The sequence below is a fragment of the Pseudorca crassidens genome, chromosome 4 (assembly GCF_039906515.1).
Source record: "Pseudorca crassidens isolate mPseCra1 chromosome 4, mPseCra1.hap1, whole genome shotgun sequence".
NCBI lineage: Eukaryota > Metazoa > Chordata > Mammalia > Artiodactyla > Delphinidae > Pseudorca > Pseudorca crassidens.
Window position 1 is genome coordinate 52533604 of NC_090299.1, and position 14934 is coordinate 52548537.

The 14934-nt window shown below is 37.5% G+C and overlaps 1 protein-coding gene and 1 pseudogene across 5 annotated transcripts in view; both read left to right on the plus strand.

Annotated features, from left to right (window-relative positions):
- The window catches only part of LOC137223615 (recombining binding protein suppressor of hairless), a 116479-nt gene that overhangs the window by 74210 nt on the left and 27335 nt on the right, over nt 1-14934 (plus strand). For all 5 annotated transcript variants that reach the window (XM_067735670.1, XM_067735673.1, XM_067735672.1 and 2 more), the window contains one exon: nt 14778-14873. In XM_067735670.1, coding sequence (XP_067591771.1) covers nt 14778-14873 — 96 coding nt within the window. The remainder of the gene's footprint in view (nt 1-14777; nt 14874-14934) is intronic.
- LOC137224123 (large ribosomal subunit protein uL6 pseudogene) lies at nt 4095-7472 on the plus strand (annotated as a pseudogene).

A 14934-nucleotide genomic window follows, 5' to 3' on the forward strand; every position in this document is an offset into this window, starting at 1 on the left:
AATAGGCCAGATAATAAAAGTGTTAGGCTTTTTGGGGCACACTGAGTTTGTTTTGACTTTTCAGCTCTGTTCTTGCATCCCCAAATCAGCTGTAGACAATATGTAAATGAATGGTGTGTCTGTGTTCCAGCTCAAATTAATTAAAAAAACAAACAAACTGAAGGCTATTCTGATTTGGCCTGAGGACAGCTATTTCTCAATACTGCTCCATACTCCCACCCCCAATAAAGGACATTAGAGGGACAGTGGGAGACATCTGAATAAAATCTATTACCAGTGATAATTGCATTGTGATTGTATAAGAGACTGTCTTTTTAGGAAATAAACACAAGTATCTTGGGAAAAAGGGACTTTATGTCTATAATGTGCTCTTAAATGGTTTTAAAAACATAATATATAGGGCTTCCCTGGTGGCACAGTGGTTGAGAGTCCGCCTGCCGATGCAGGGGACACAGGTTCGTGCCCCGGTCCGGGAAGATCCCACATGCCGCGGAGCGGCTGGGCCCGTGAGCCATGGCCGCTGAGCCTGGGCGTCCGGAGCCTGTGCTCTGCAACGGGAGAGGCCACAACAGTGAGAGGCCCTCGTACCGCAAAAAAACCCCACAAAAACCCATAATATACAAATATGGTAAAATATTAACATTCGAGAGTCTGGGGGAAATGGGGACTAGGAATTGTTTGTGCTTTCATAACTTTGCTGTTACGAAATGCCTGAAATTCAAAATAAAAAAAAAATTTAAGGTGTATTTCAGATCAAGTGGGCTGGGAAAATATAACTTATCTCACAGGTCCATGTTAATGTATTTTCAATTATTTTTATATATCTTGAAATTCTAACTGGAATTGCTTAATTCACATATATAGGCATTTTGAAATTTAAAATTTAATAGATAAATATTTTAATTTCATTACCAGCAGCAATAGGTTCAAGTGACTCCTAACGATAAAATATTTATTCATTCATTCATTCATTTAGGCTGTGTCGGGTCTTTTTTTTTTTTTTTTTTTTTGTGGTACGCGGGCCTCTCACTGTCGTGGCCTCTCCCGTTGCGGAGCACAGACTCCGGACGCGCAGGCTCAGCGGCCATGGCTCACGGACCCAGCCGCTCCGTGGCATGTGGGATCTTCCTGGACCGGGGCACGACCCCGTGTCCCCTGCATCGGAAGGCGGACTCTCAACCACTGCGCCACCAGGGAAGCCCTGTGTCGGGTCTTAGTTGTGGCACGCAGGATCTTCGTTGAGGCATGCGGGATCTTTTGTTGTGGCACACGGGCTTCTCTCTAGTTGTGGCGTGCAGGTCTTCTCTTTTCTAGTTGTGGCACACAGGCTCCAGGGCGCATGGGCTCTGTAGTTGTGGTGCACGTGTTCTAGAGCATGTGGGCTCTGTAGTTTGTGGCACGCAGGCTCTCTGGTTGAGGCGCGTGAGCTCAGTAGTTGTGGCACGTGGGCTTAGTTGCCCCACGGCATGTGGATTGAACCCATGTCCCCTGCATTGGAAGGTGGATTCTTTTTTTTTTTTTTGCTTTACAATGGTGTGTTAATTTCTGCTTTATAACAGAGTGAATCAGTTATACATATACATATGTTCCCATATCTCTTCCCTCTTGCGTCTCCCTCCCTCCCACCCTCCCTATCCCACCCCTCTAGGTGATCACAAAGCACCGAGCTGATCTCCCTGTGCTATGCTGATCTCCATGTGCTATGCGGCTGCTTCCCACTAGCTATCTGTTTTATGTTTGGTAGTGTATATATGTCCATGCCACTCTCTCACTTTGTCCCAGCTTACCCTTCCCCCTCCCCATATCCTCAAGTCCATTCTGTAGTAGGTCTGTGTCTTTATTCCCGTCTTGCCCCTAGGTTCTTCATGAACTTTGTTTTTTTTTTTTTTCTTAGATTCCATATATATGTGTTAGCATACGGTATTTGTTTTTCTCTTTCTGACTTACTTCACTCTGTATGACAGACTCTATGGAAGGTGGATTCTTTACCATTGGATCACCAGGGAAGTCCCTGATAAAATATATTTTGATGAATAGTTACCTGCATATGTAAAATTTCCTTTCCTTTCCTTAAATATAAACAATAATATAGTTAGGTCCCATCTACTTTATCATGATTTTCCATTTACCCTTTAAGCAGTTTTCCCTGTTTGGAAAATTTTAGTAGCTTTTAGGACTTCTGCTTCTAGCCAAGATGGAGTAACAGGGACTAGAATTACTCTTCGGCCTAAAACAACTAAAAACCTGGACAAAATATATGAAACGGTGGTTTTCAAGATATTGAATGGCAGGCAAGAAAGGACAGTGATCCTTGAGAGACAGGAGACAAATGAGGTGAGCCCTACAATTGCCTCAACTTAGTGCCTGGAGAAAGTTTCCAGTACATGATGTAGGGAAGGGGAATCCAGGTGGAGCCTAGTAAGCACCATGAGTTGTGGAGGTAGAGCTGGGACTATAAGGAGGCTAAGGTGGCCAGAACTCTTAGGGCAGAGAACTGGAGAGGAAAGAGCTATGCAGAGTTCCAGAGATCTACAGAGGGTCCTCTCTAGTCTTAAGCTGAGTATTGATTACCACCTGTGTGAGGAGACTACCGAAGGTTGGGAGGAAAAACAACCTAAACAATTAGAGGAAAGAATTCCTAGAGCTCCCTCAATACTATGAATTGTGCCTGTTCCCAATAGCCAAAGTGGAAAAAAATCTCATAATTCACAGCGCATCAACAAGAGTACTCAGAAGGGTTTTGTTTCAGTAGTGGTACAAAATTAGGCCTAGACTAAATGCTGCTCTGGTTTCACCTAACAAAACTTAAAAGCAAGGTTGAAAGGATAAAACTTTTTCTAAGTAACTGTGTCCTAAAACAAAGCTCAAGAATATTTAAAGGAATAAAAAATATGCAGCACTCAAAAAGGTGATGAAATTCATTGTGTCTTAACATCTAATCAAAATAACCAATTGTAAAAAGAAGTAGGGAAAATATAATTCATAATAAGAAAAATCAGTCAAAACCATCCCAGAAATGGTACGGATGATAAAATTAGACAAAGACATTAAAACAGTTATTACATTTGTCTTCTTTATGTTTAAGAAGCTAAGATCACCTAGAGACTGTCATGTAGAGTGAAGTAAGTCAGAGAGAGAAAAACAAATACAGTATGCTAACACATATATATGGAATCGAAAAAAAAAAAGTGGTTCTGAAGAACCTAGGGGCAGGACAGGAATAAAGACACAGACATAGAGAATGGACTTGATGACATGGGGAGGGGGAAGGGTAAGCTGGGACGAAGTGAGAGAGTGACATTGACATATATACACTACCAAATGTAAAATAAATAGTGGGAAGCAGATGCATAGCACAGGGAGATCAGCTCGGTGCTTTGTGTCCACCTAGAGGGGTGGGGTAGGGAGGGTGGGAGGGAGACGCAAGAGGGAGGGGATATGGGGATATATGTATATGTATAGCTGATTCACTTTGTTATAAAGCAGAATCTAACACACCATTGTAAAACAATTATATTCCAATAAAGATGTTTAAAAAAAAAAGAAGCTAAGACCAGGAGTGTATAAAATTTTTGTTAAAGGGTAAAATGGTAGGTATTTTTGTGACCCAAACAGCCTCTGTTGTAACTACTTAACTCTGTTGTAGCACAAAAGCAGCCTCAGACAATGTGTAAACCAATGGACATTTCTGTATACTGGAGTATAACTTTATTTCTAAAATAGGTGGTGGATTGTGTTCGACATGCAGGCTGTAATTGTAGATCCCTGAGCTAGAGGAGAGGTTGAACAACTTAAATAGAGGACCTGGAAGATAAAAAAGGGAAGATCAAAAGCAAATTCTAGAGATGAAAACTAAAGTATTTAAATGAAAAAATACACTTGGTGGGATTAATCACAGATATACACTGTTGAAGAAGAGATTAGCAAACTTGAAGGCATACCAATAGAAACTATCCAATATGAAGCACACAGAGAAAATATCTGGAAAAAAAAAGATCATTAATGGGCTGTGGTTTATTTTCAAATACACCAATATACATGTAATTGGAGTCATTTAAGGGGAAGGTATGACTAAAAGAATATATGAAGACATAATGGCTGAAAATTTTCTAAATTTGGTGAAAACTATAAAACCACAGTTCCAAGAAACTCAGTGAGTCCCAAGTGCAAAAACTATCATTTTTTTTAAACCACATCATCATCAAATTGCTTGAAGTCAGTGATAAAGAGAAAATGTTAAACGCAACAGAGAAAAAAAGATAAATTATATACAGAGGAAAAAAAGATATAGATAAGGATGACAGAGGTTTCTCATCTGAAACCTTGTTAGGGAGAAGACAGTGGAACAAGAGCTTGAAAGTACTCAAGGGGGAAAAATATGGCAACCTAGAATTCTATACCTAGCAAAGGCAAAATAAAGACATTTTTAGACATAAGAAACTGAAAAGGAATTAATCATAAACAGGCCTGAGCTACAAAAAATGTTAAAGAAATCCTTCATACAGAAGGATAATCATATCAAATAGAAATCTGTTTCTGTATAAATTACTAGCATCAAGAATGAGAAAGGTAATATCACTATAGATTCTACAGATATTTAAAGGATAACAAGCAAATATTAGAAATAACTTTCTGCCGATAAATTCAACAACTTTTGAAGAGATACACAAATTCCTTGAAACAGGCAAGCTACCAAAGCTTACTCAGGAAGAAACAGATAGATAACCTGAATAACCCTATATCTAAAGAAATTGACCTTGTAATTCTAAACCTTCCACATAGAAAGTTCCAGGCTTAGATGATTTTGCTATTGAATTCTACCAGACATTTAAGAAATACATCATGCCAGTTCTATACATACTCTTCCAGAAAACTGGAAAGCAGGACATTTCCCAGTTCATTCGGTTAGGACAGTGATGCCCTGTTACTAAAAGCAGACAAAGACATTAAAATAAAATAAAATTGTGGACTTATATTCCTTATGAGCACAGATATAAAATGTTTTAACAGTTTTTCAAAATGAATCCAACAGTATTTTTTTTTGATCTGTTTATTTCTTTTTTAAATTTTATTTTTATTTTTGGCTGCATTGGGTCTTCATTGCTGTGCACAGGATTTCCCTAATTTCGGCGAGCGGGGGCTACTCTTCGTTGTGGTGCATGGACTTCTCATTGCGGTGGCTTCTCTTGTTGTGGAGCAGGGTCTCTAGGCGTGTGGGCTTCAGTAGTTGTGGCTCACGGTCTCTAGAGCACAGGTTCAGTAGTTGTGGCGCATGGGCTTAATTGCTCCATGGCATGTGGGATCTTCCTGGACCAGGGCTTGAACCCGTGTCCCCTGCATTGGCAGGTGGATTCTTAACCACTGCACCACCAGGGAAGTCCCCCAACAATATATTAAAAGGATGATACATCGTGATCTAATGAGATTTATCTCAGAAATGGAAATCAATCAATGTCATTTTAATACATTAACAAAAAAGGAAAATCATTTGGTCATCTCAGGGATTTAGAAAAAGCTTTTGACATTTCATTCTTCATCATAATTTTCATCAATCTAGGAATAGAAGGGAATTTCCTCATTATTATAAAGGTTACCTATAAACAAACTACATTTAACACCATACTTGTGAAAGACTGAATGTTTTCCCTCAAGATCAGGAACAATGCAGGGGTGTCCACTTTTAACCACTTCCATTTAACATTGTACTTGAGGTTCTAATTAGTACGGGTAAGGCCAGAAAAAGAAAGGCATCTAAATTGGAAAGAAGTAAAACTGACTTTATTTGTAGACATCAGTATTATCTCTATGGAATCTTCCAAAAAAAAAAAAGTTATTAGAACTAATAGGTGAGTTTAACAAGGTGGTAGGCTACACAGTCAACGTATAAAGCATACAAAAATGAATTGCGTTTTTTATACTAGTAATGAACAGTGGGAAATTGAAGTTTAAAAAACAGTAGCATCAAAAAATATGTGATTCTTAGGGGAAAATATCTGACACATGATGTGCAAAAACTATGTACTGAAAACTACAAAACATTGCTGAAAAGTCCTAAATAAATGTTCTTTGAGCAGAAGACTCAATAGTGTCAGTTCTTCCCAAATTCATCTATGGATTCAACATAATCCCAATCAAAATCCCAATGGGCTTTTTTATAGCAGTTGACAAGCTGATTTTGAAATTTATGATGCAAATGCAAATGTCTTAGACTAGCCAGAACAACCTTGAAAAAGGGCAGTAAGAACTTAACACTACCTGATTTCAAAGCTTGTTAGATAGCTACAGTAATCAAGGATGGTATTGGTTTAAAGATAGCAAGTAGATCATTGCGACAGAATAGTGACCAGAAATTGTTCTTGAGATAAGTTTTTCAGTCAAGGTACAAAGGCAGTTTAGTCAGCTAAAGGGTTTTTAACAAAGGATTCTGGAACAGTTGGATAACCATATGCACCCACCACTTACATAACATAAAATAACTATGATTCATACCTGGAACCATATACAAAAATTAGATCAAAATAGACCTAAATGTAAAATGTCAAATTATACAGCTTTTAGACGAAAACAGGCAAGACACACAAATTTTCTAGAGGCACCCTGTGGAGGGACTTCAGTCACATCAATGTAGAACTCAGTCTCCTTGGAAAGAAAAAGAAGACACTCTGGCTTCACAAATGGTGGGGAAATAGAAGGGAACTGGCGACTGTTTGCACTGTCTGTAGTTGTATACAAAACATGATCAAGGGTGTTACACTGGACTTATGTTATGAGGTCTGTATATGCTCAGTTCCCCATCAATGTTGATATTCAGGAGAATGGTTCTCTTGTTGAAATCCAAAATTTTGGGGGTGAAAAATACATCCTCAGGGTTTGGATGAGGCCAGGCGTTGCTTGTTCAGTATCAGGTCCAGAAAGATGAGTTGATTCTTGAAGGAAACGACATTGAACTTGTGTCAAATTTAGCTGCTTTGATTCAGCAAGCCCCAACAGTTAAAAACAAGGATATCAGAAAATTTTTGGATGGTATCTATGTTTCTGAAAAAAGAAACAGTTCAGCAGGCTGATGAATAATATTTGAGTGGTCTGGCTACAGAAACAGCAAGATGCCAGATGATTCTTCGGACTCATTTGTGGTATTTTAAAGATGCAATAAAAGCTCTTTTGATTTGGGGGAAAATAAGTCACAATTTTTTTTGTTTTCTGTTGCATGTAAAAGTTATGTTTACGCTATAATGTAATAGCATTATGTCTAATGCAATAGCATTATGTCTGGGGGAAAAAAGTACTTACCTTAATTAAAAAATAATGCTGTTGGGAAAATGGTGCTGAAAGACTTGCTTGATGCAGGGTTGCCACAGACCTCCAATTTGTTAAAAAAAAAAGAGACAATATCTGTGAAGTGCAATAAAATGGTACTTAAGAAGTTAAAACTCCCCTACCATGGCCTAGCCATTTCATTCTTACATATTCAGTTACGAAGAATGGAAACGTATTAATACAAAGACCTGAATACAAATGTTTGTGGAAGTGTTAGTTATAATAGCCATATAGGTATAACTCAAATACCCACCAACACGTGAATGGACCAACAAATCGTGGTATATTCTCCAATGGCTTTCTATTTAGCAATGAAAAGGAATGAACTATTGATACATGCAACAACATAGAGGAATCTTAGGATAATTATGTCCAATTTTCTAAAGAAGTCAGGAGAAAGTACAGTTTTATATAAAATTGTAGAAAATGCAAACTAATCTATAATAACAGTAGATCAGTGGTTTCTTGGGGTTGGGGAGAGACAGAAACTGGGAATGATGACTGTCTTTCTGGATTGTGCTGATGGTGTATACATATGCCAAAACCTAGCAAATCGTACACTTGAAAATAAATGCATTTTTCTGTATTTCAATTAAACCTCAGTAAAGCTGTAAAAAATGTTAGTAGCATTTTACCCTTTAAAAATACCTTAAAAGAAATTAGTGTGTCTTCTAGGGGAGAATTTAGGTAAGCTTTATTTCTGTTTAAATCTCTTAAAGAGGGCAAACTTAGATTTTTTACTCTTTATTATCAAAGCTAGTATAAAGCAATTTAGTAAAACAGTTTGAATAAAACAGAAAATTGGAATGTAAAATCAATTCCCAATTCTGTGATAAAAATTTAACCTTAATTTCAAAAGTCAGGACATTTTCCCTTCTGACAGTATGGCAAGTTTAGGTCCCATCGGCTCTTTTTCACCATATTTTCTCATTTCTCCTTTAAAGAGTTTTCCGTTTTAGGAAAATTTTAGGGTCTTGTATTTGATCAAAAATAATTTAGGGCTTCCCTGGTGGCGCAGTGGTTAAGAATCCGCCTGCCAGGGCAGGGGACACGGGTTCGAGCCCTGGTCCGAGAAGATCCCACATGTTGCGAAACAGCTAAGCCCGTGCGCCACAACTGCTGAGCCTGTGCCCCAGAGCCTGCGAGCCACAACTCCTGAAGCCTGGGCGCCTAGAGCCCGTGCTCTGCGACGGGAGAGGCCACCACGATGAGAGGCCCGCACACCACAGTGGAGAGTGGCCCCCACTGTCCACAACTAGACAAAGCCCGTGCACAGCAACAAAGACCCAACACAGCCATAAATGAATGAATGAATGAATAAATAAGGAATTTTATATCGCTTTTCGTTGGGGTGTATGGAGGTTGGACACTTCAATTCAGAGAGGGTTTCTTTCCCTTAAAAAAAATCTCTTAAACCTACCCTATTCTATCCTAACCCCCATCTTCCAACTTAAACAACAGTGAAAAAGTGTGTTGTTATTTAGAGGATGATCTTTTAGATAGTGTTCTAAAAGCACAGTTTTTCTGACACAGTTAAACAAAATTTTTTAAAATAAATTTATTTATGTTTGGCTGTTTGGGGTCTTTGTTGCTGTGTGTGGGCTTTCTGTAGTTGCGGCGAGCGGGGGTTACTCTTTGTTGCGGTGCGTGGGCTTCTCATTGCGGTGGCTTCTCTTTGTTGTGGAGCATGGGCTCTAGGTGCATGGGCTTCAGGAGTTGTGGCTCGCAGGCTCAGTAGCTGTGGCACACAGGCTTAATTGCCCTGCAGCATGTGGGATCTTCCTGGACCAGGGATCAAACCTGTGTCCCATGCATTGGCAGGCGGATTCTTCACCACTGCACCACCAGGGAAATTCCAGTTTTGCAACTTTTCTTTTAAAATCATTTTATTTTTTATTGCTTATGAAGGGGTCAGCAAATGTTTTCTGTAAAGAGCCAAGTAGTACATATTTTAGGCTTTGAGGTCTGCATACTATCTCTGTTGCATAGACTTCTGTTCTTTTTTACAACCCTTTAAAAATGTAAAAGGCATTCTTAGCTCCTAGAGAGTACAAAAACAGGCTGCTAGTGTGGTTTGCTGACCTGTGGCCTGTAGTAGTATTCAGTATACTGAATACTACTCAAAGTATACACTGCAGCTCTCTAAAATGTTTGCAGGTACAGAGGTGTGTGTATGGAATTACTTTGGGCACACTTGATACAACAAAACTAGGTTTCTTTACCAGAAGACAGTTCACATTGGAACCTTTATTATTTGGATTTTACAAGTGACAAAATTCCAATTTGAGTAATACAGGGACTGATCCTATCTGTAAGGATGGCTGTCTGGACTTTCCAAGTTTGTGGGCCACTTCATTCCTTGAGTAGTTGGGACTTTAGCTCCCAGCTCAAATGCTTTCCCCCCAGCCCCCAACGTGTGCACGCACATGTACATCTGGTTTAAATCACTTATGTGCCCCTTGGCCTAATCATGGCGGCGTACATGAATGTGGTGAGGAAGTAAGGGTTCTATTTTCAGAAGAATAGGGGTTAACACTGTTAAGGATGTTCTTTTTTGTGAATTTTGTTTGCGATATTAAAAAAAAAAAAGACGTTTATAAAGGAAAAAAGAGCCAGAAGTTTGACGAAGATGGTGATAGTTTAAACATGTCAAACTAGAATGGCATTTGCCATGCTTTCATGTGAGTAAAAATACTGGTAAAATTTTCTGATTTTCTAAACGTTTAAGCTAATGTGTTTTAAGTGAGTAAACTCTTTCAAAAATAGTTGCTCCATGGTGTTCTTCAAATAATTGTTAATTGGCTTTCATTCAGAATGAATATTTTATAAGGAATTATTAAATGAAATAACAAAGAATACATAAGCTTCAAAACTTGTTAGATAGTAACTGTTACAACAAATTATGAGTTTTAGCTTTGTTGTTACTGTTTTTTAACAATTCAGTAATACAAAGTAGTAATTCTACTGGTAACGTTTTTACAGCACCTATATTATGTTTTCAAATGACAAAATTTCCCTCATTCTTTCTTAAAAAGACTGAGTGATTTTCTCAACTTATTGTTGGAACATTTTTGGTTTTCTTTAATCCACTGGTTTTCAACCCAGGTGACCTCCCCCTTTACCCCTCTGACGTTTGGCAATATCTGGAGACATTTTTGGTTGTCACAACTGTAGGAAAGGTGCTATTGGTTTCTAATGGGTAGAAGTTAGAGATGTTGCTAAACGCCTTCCAATGCACAGCACAGCTCCTTCACGACAAAGAATTGTTTAGCCCAGGATGTCAACACTGCTGAAATTGAAACCCTATTCAATTAACCAAACCCTAGACTAAATGAAGAGCACATGGGCTATCATTCCATGGTCTTTACTTTCTAATTGTGTTTCTTTTGAGTATATTGCCTATATCTTTTTTAACGGCTCCTTAAGGTGCACAACAAAACTGTCAACCTTTAACTGCCAGATAACATAATTTTAATGTTTGATATTCTGTTAACAAAGGAAAATTTTTTCTTGTTGAAAGAAGCTATTTGGCAAATTACTACTACAGGACAACTATTATTAATGGTTACTTAAGGTTCTAATTGCTTTTTTCAAGAATTTGTATTATAAATATGAAGGGAAAAGACAAGGAAAACTAGAGCTGTCATCTTGCATTCATCATAAGTACCTTGAGATCTGTAATCTTTTGTCGTAATCATTATTGTGAACAGTTCAGCTAGCACGATAACCAGTGCCTGGGATGTAATAGGTTCTCAATAAATCTTTAATGGGAAGATGTATAAAAGTGCAGCTTACCTATTATGCTTGCAAAAACTTGTGCCTTGCAAGTCAGGTGAGACACCTGATGATTTACCTCCAGGTCATTTTCAAGTTTGCCCTTAAACTTCAGTGTAAGTCTTCCGACCTCCATCTTCCCCTCCCTCCTGCCATTGTTCTCAGAAAATAATAGGTAGAGTTTACTGACACTAGATATTTGTCAGTTTGTGGGGGTACTTAATTTAAAATATTTTTCACAATATGAGCTATTACTGTCTTTTTTAAAAAAAAAAAAAAACAGGTGAGAAAACTCAGGCTTAGTAATTGACAGGCGTCAAGAGTCAGACCTCTCCCTGTTTGTTTCATACCAAAGCTGTGCTCATAATACCAGTGCAAAAGTATCTGATAGTATTAATTTTGTCCTCCAAAGCCAGACTGCCTAAATTTGAATCCTGGGACTTCAGTATCATCTTGGGAAAGTTACTTAACCCCTCCTCCATTTCTAAAATGTACCTAATAGTGTGTCTTAAAGGCTTTGCATACTCTTTGGGAAGACAAGGAAAAAAGACATGAAATATGACCAACATATCAAGTAATTGCTAAATGATAAAATAGAGACTGTAAATGCAAATAGAATTCAGCGTGGGGAAATATATTTAAAATGGTTTCTTACAATTTTTTTTTTCAAGTATATAGCAACTTTTCACTTTTTATACCAGTGACTGGGCTTCTGTGCCAGTTTTGTCAAGATATTGACCTTCTCCTGGCTTAGCTTTTGTTTTCTTATCTACCTTGAATGCTATGGTCAGTCACGTGACTTATTAACACCTCAAATCCCTTATTAATCGTTATCCTCTCCACGCTGCACCTCTTGTCCAGTACCCAGCAGGTTTGAGAATGTGCTGTCTCTATTCGCTTGGAATGTTAGTGGGACTTGACACTATCATTTATGGATTTCAACATTAGCCAGTCCTTCAATACCGATTTTCAATCATTGTACATAGTCAGCTTCTTTCTCCATTCCCTAGAGGGTATTTCCAGATAGTACCTATGGCTCTTTTCTTACTTGTTAGGCATCACAGTGGCCTCTCATTTTACAAATAACTTGTGAGGCTTTAGCTGGTGGCTGTTAGACTTCTTGCTAAAATTAAAGTGACCTTCACCTCTCCAGCCTCTTACCTTTTGATTGTTCCCCTCTTTTGAGGTTGTCTCCTTCCGTAGCATCTAATAGACAGTTTCAGTTCTACCCCTACCGGTTCTTCATTTCCTTTTATACATTTTCTTCTTGACTCTCCTATCACTGTGTTTTCTTTCTGGGAGACTTCATTGACTACCATGGCTTTATTTATGAACTGTGTATACCAATGAACCCTACTTTTCCAGCCCAGATCCCTCTCTGGAACTACAGATGGTTGTTTCCAACAACCTATTAAATACTTCCAGCTTGGAGTTCTGGGGCACTTCAGAGTTGACATTTGTCCAGTAGAACCTATTAACACTTGCTTCTCCTGAAACAAAAGACTTAAAACCTGTCTTCTCCTGTACTGTCTTCTATTACCTCTTTCTTGGTGTGTCAGCCTTTTTTCAAGTTTGTCTTTTCTCTATGCTTTCTAAAACCCCTTCTCTATTTCACCACTAGAATTAACTATAAAGGAAAATTAACTATGTTTAAAAGAAACCTCAAGATCTTGCATTGCCTTTTGTGTAGATTGAAAATCCACTTTCCACAGCATGGTGTTTTTCTGTAATGGAGTGGAGATAAAATTAAATGATGATCTTTTCCTAACTCTCAAAGAGATGGATTTTTTTATTTTAAGTTTTTTCTAGGTGTCTTAAAATTTTTATTACCTGCTACCACTTTTATCACCATCTTATCATAGGGTGATATTTGAATTAGCTTAAATTTTTATACTTAGTATTTAAGTTTACAAATGTCAGATTTTCAAGGGATTTGATAGGCTTTTCACAATTTGACTGTACCCAACTTCTCAATTTTATTCACTGCCATGGCTCACTTAAGAATTTTAGAGAATTTGTTTCAGTTTCCTGACTACCATTTATTAATTGCAAGACATTCACCATGGTATTAACAATACTTACCTTTTGGATTTTGAGGATTAAGTGAAATAATGCATTTATTCAGGGCCTGGCACATAGTAAACACTCCAGAAATCTTAGCTAGTATTGTTTTTTGTGGCTGGTTTACTCCTCAGCCTGAATCTCTTGCTGTACCCAAATTTGCAGGGTCATTCCTGCTCGTCCATACTTCTCTCCCTGGCCCTGGAATGCCTTACTCTTTCTTCCTCCCACTTACTGTGACTATTCCTTTTCCTTCAGAAGTTAGCTCTTCTAAGAAAATTTTCCCAGGAGTGGTCCTTTATCACCCCTCCCCTCCTTTACATAGGCACTCCCTATTGGAGCTCTTTGGTCATACCTCTATTTGGAACATGAATCTCATTACAATTTGTTTTCCAAACATTTTTTGCTGTCTTTACTGGACTTTGAGCTTTGTTACAGTGGTAAGGAATAATGTGCAATCTGTTGGATTCCAGTGTTACCATTCCTGCCTTGAGCCAAAAGGTTTTCAGTCACTAAACATAAACGCTGTCATCTCATTTAATCCCCACAACCACTCTATGTTATGTCAGCATTATTGTTATTATCAGATACAGAAACTCAAGCTAGATGAGGTTAAGAGATTTGCCCCAGACCACTTAGTTTCAAAGTGCCAGAAGTCTAGAATTCCCCACGTTTAATAACTTACTACTATTCTGTAGCTATCCCCTATACATTTGTCTTTTACTTATAAATAAAAATAGCATTCACTTTATTAAAAGTTTCTTGATGATTGCCTTTGAAGCACTTTTGCTTTATTTTGTAATGTGTTAAACATCTCAAGAACTGGGATTCTACTGATTCAGAAATGTAAAGTTTGATCTGTGTAGACCTTGTGTTCTTCATACTCTATTATATTGCTTAGCAAAATAATTGGGTGAATAAATATTTTTAAGACATTGAATTTTTTATACACTTGCAGAGTAAATAGATAGTTGGAGTATTTTGTGCTTGAAATAATTAACATTGTATTTTTTCCAAAATTTAATTGTTTTTCACTAATTTGCATTAGCTTTTATTAACTTTATGTGTTTAGTAACATCCTTGAGAGTAATTGTGTATCTGTATATAAATGGTAGCCCTTTCTTAGTCCTTTTGTAGGGTTGTTACTTTAAGAACATGTAATAATAAATTTGTATGACCTAAGGATTTCTTATGGCTTTGTATTCAGTAAAAAAATACTCATTCTAATAGCTGGAGGAGAGGGGCTAGTGGTGGTAGTGAATCAGATTATTAAATACAAAAGTATTGCATGCATTAATTTTATAAAGGGTTTAAAGCCTAATTAGCAGTGTACATAGTGATTCTGGTTATTCTCTAAGTTGTAATTGTGGTTTAATTGCGTTATATCATAAATTCCAAGAGCGAGGGACAGCTTCTTTCAAAGAACAAAGAATAGAGTTGAAGATGAGCAGTATATATTTCCCCATTGTATAATATTCTTTAAATTTAGTTCATGGGTTTGTTTTGCTTTATTGTTTTCATTTTTGGAGTTGCTTGTTTGAAACATATTCTTAAGTATTCTCATTATAGAGCATAGTAATACTAAATCTTACCCCTGTAATGGTGATATTTATATTTTATTTTAGGGAAGCTATGCGAAATTATTTAAAAGAGCGAGGGGATCAAACAGTACTTATTCTTCATGCAAAAGTTGCACAGAAGTCATATGGAAATGAAAAAAGGTAAGATTATTGTTTTTCTGGTAGATAGTTAATTAATGGCTAATAATGGCTATCATGAATT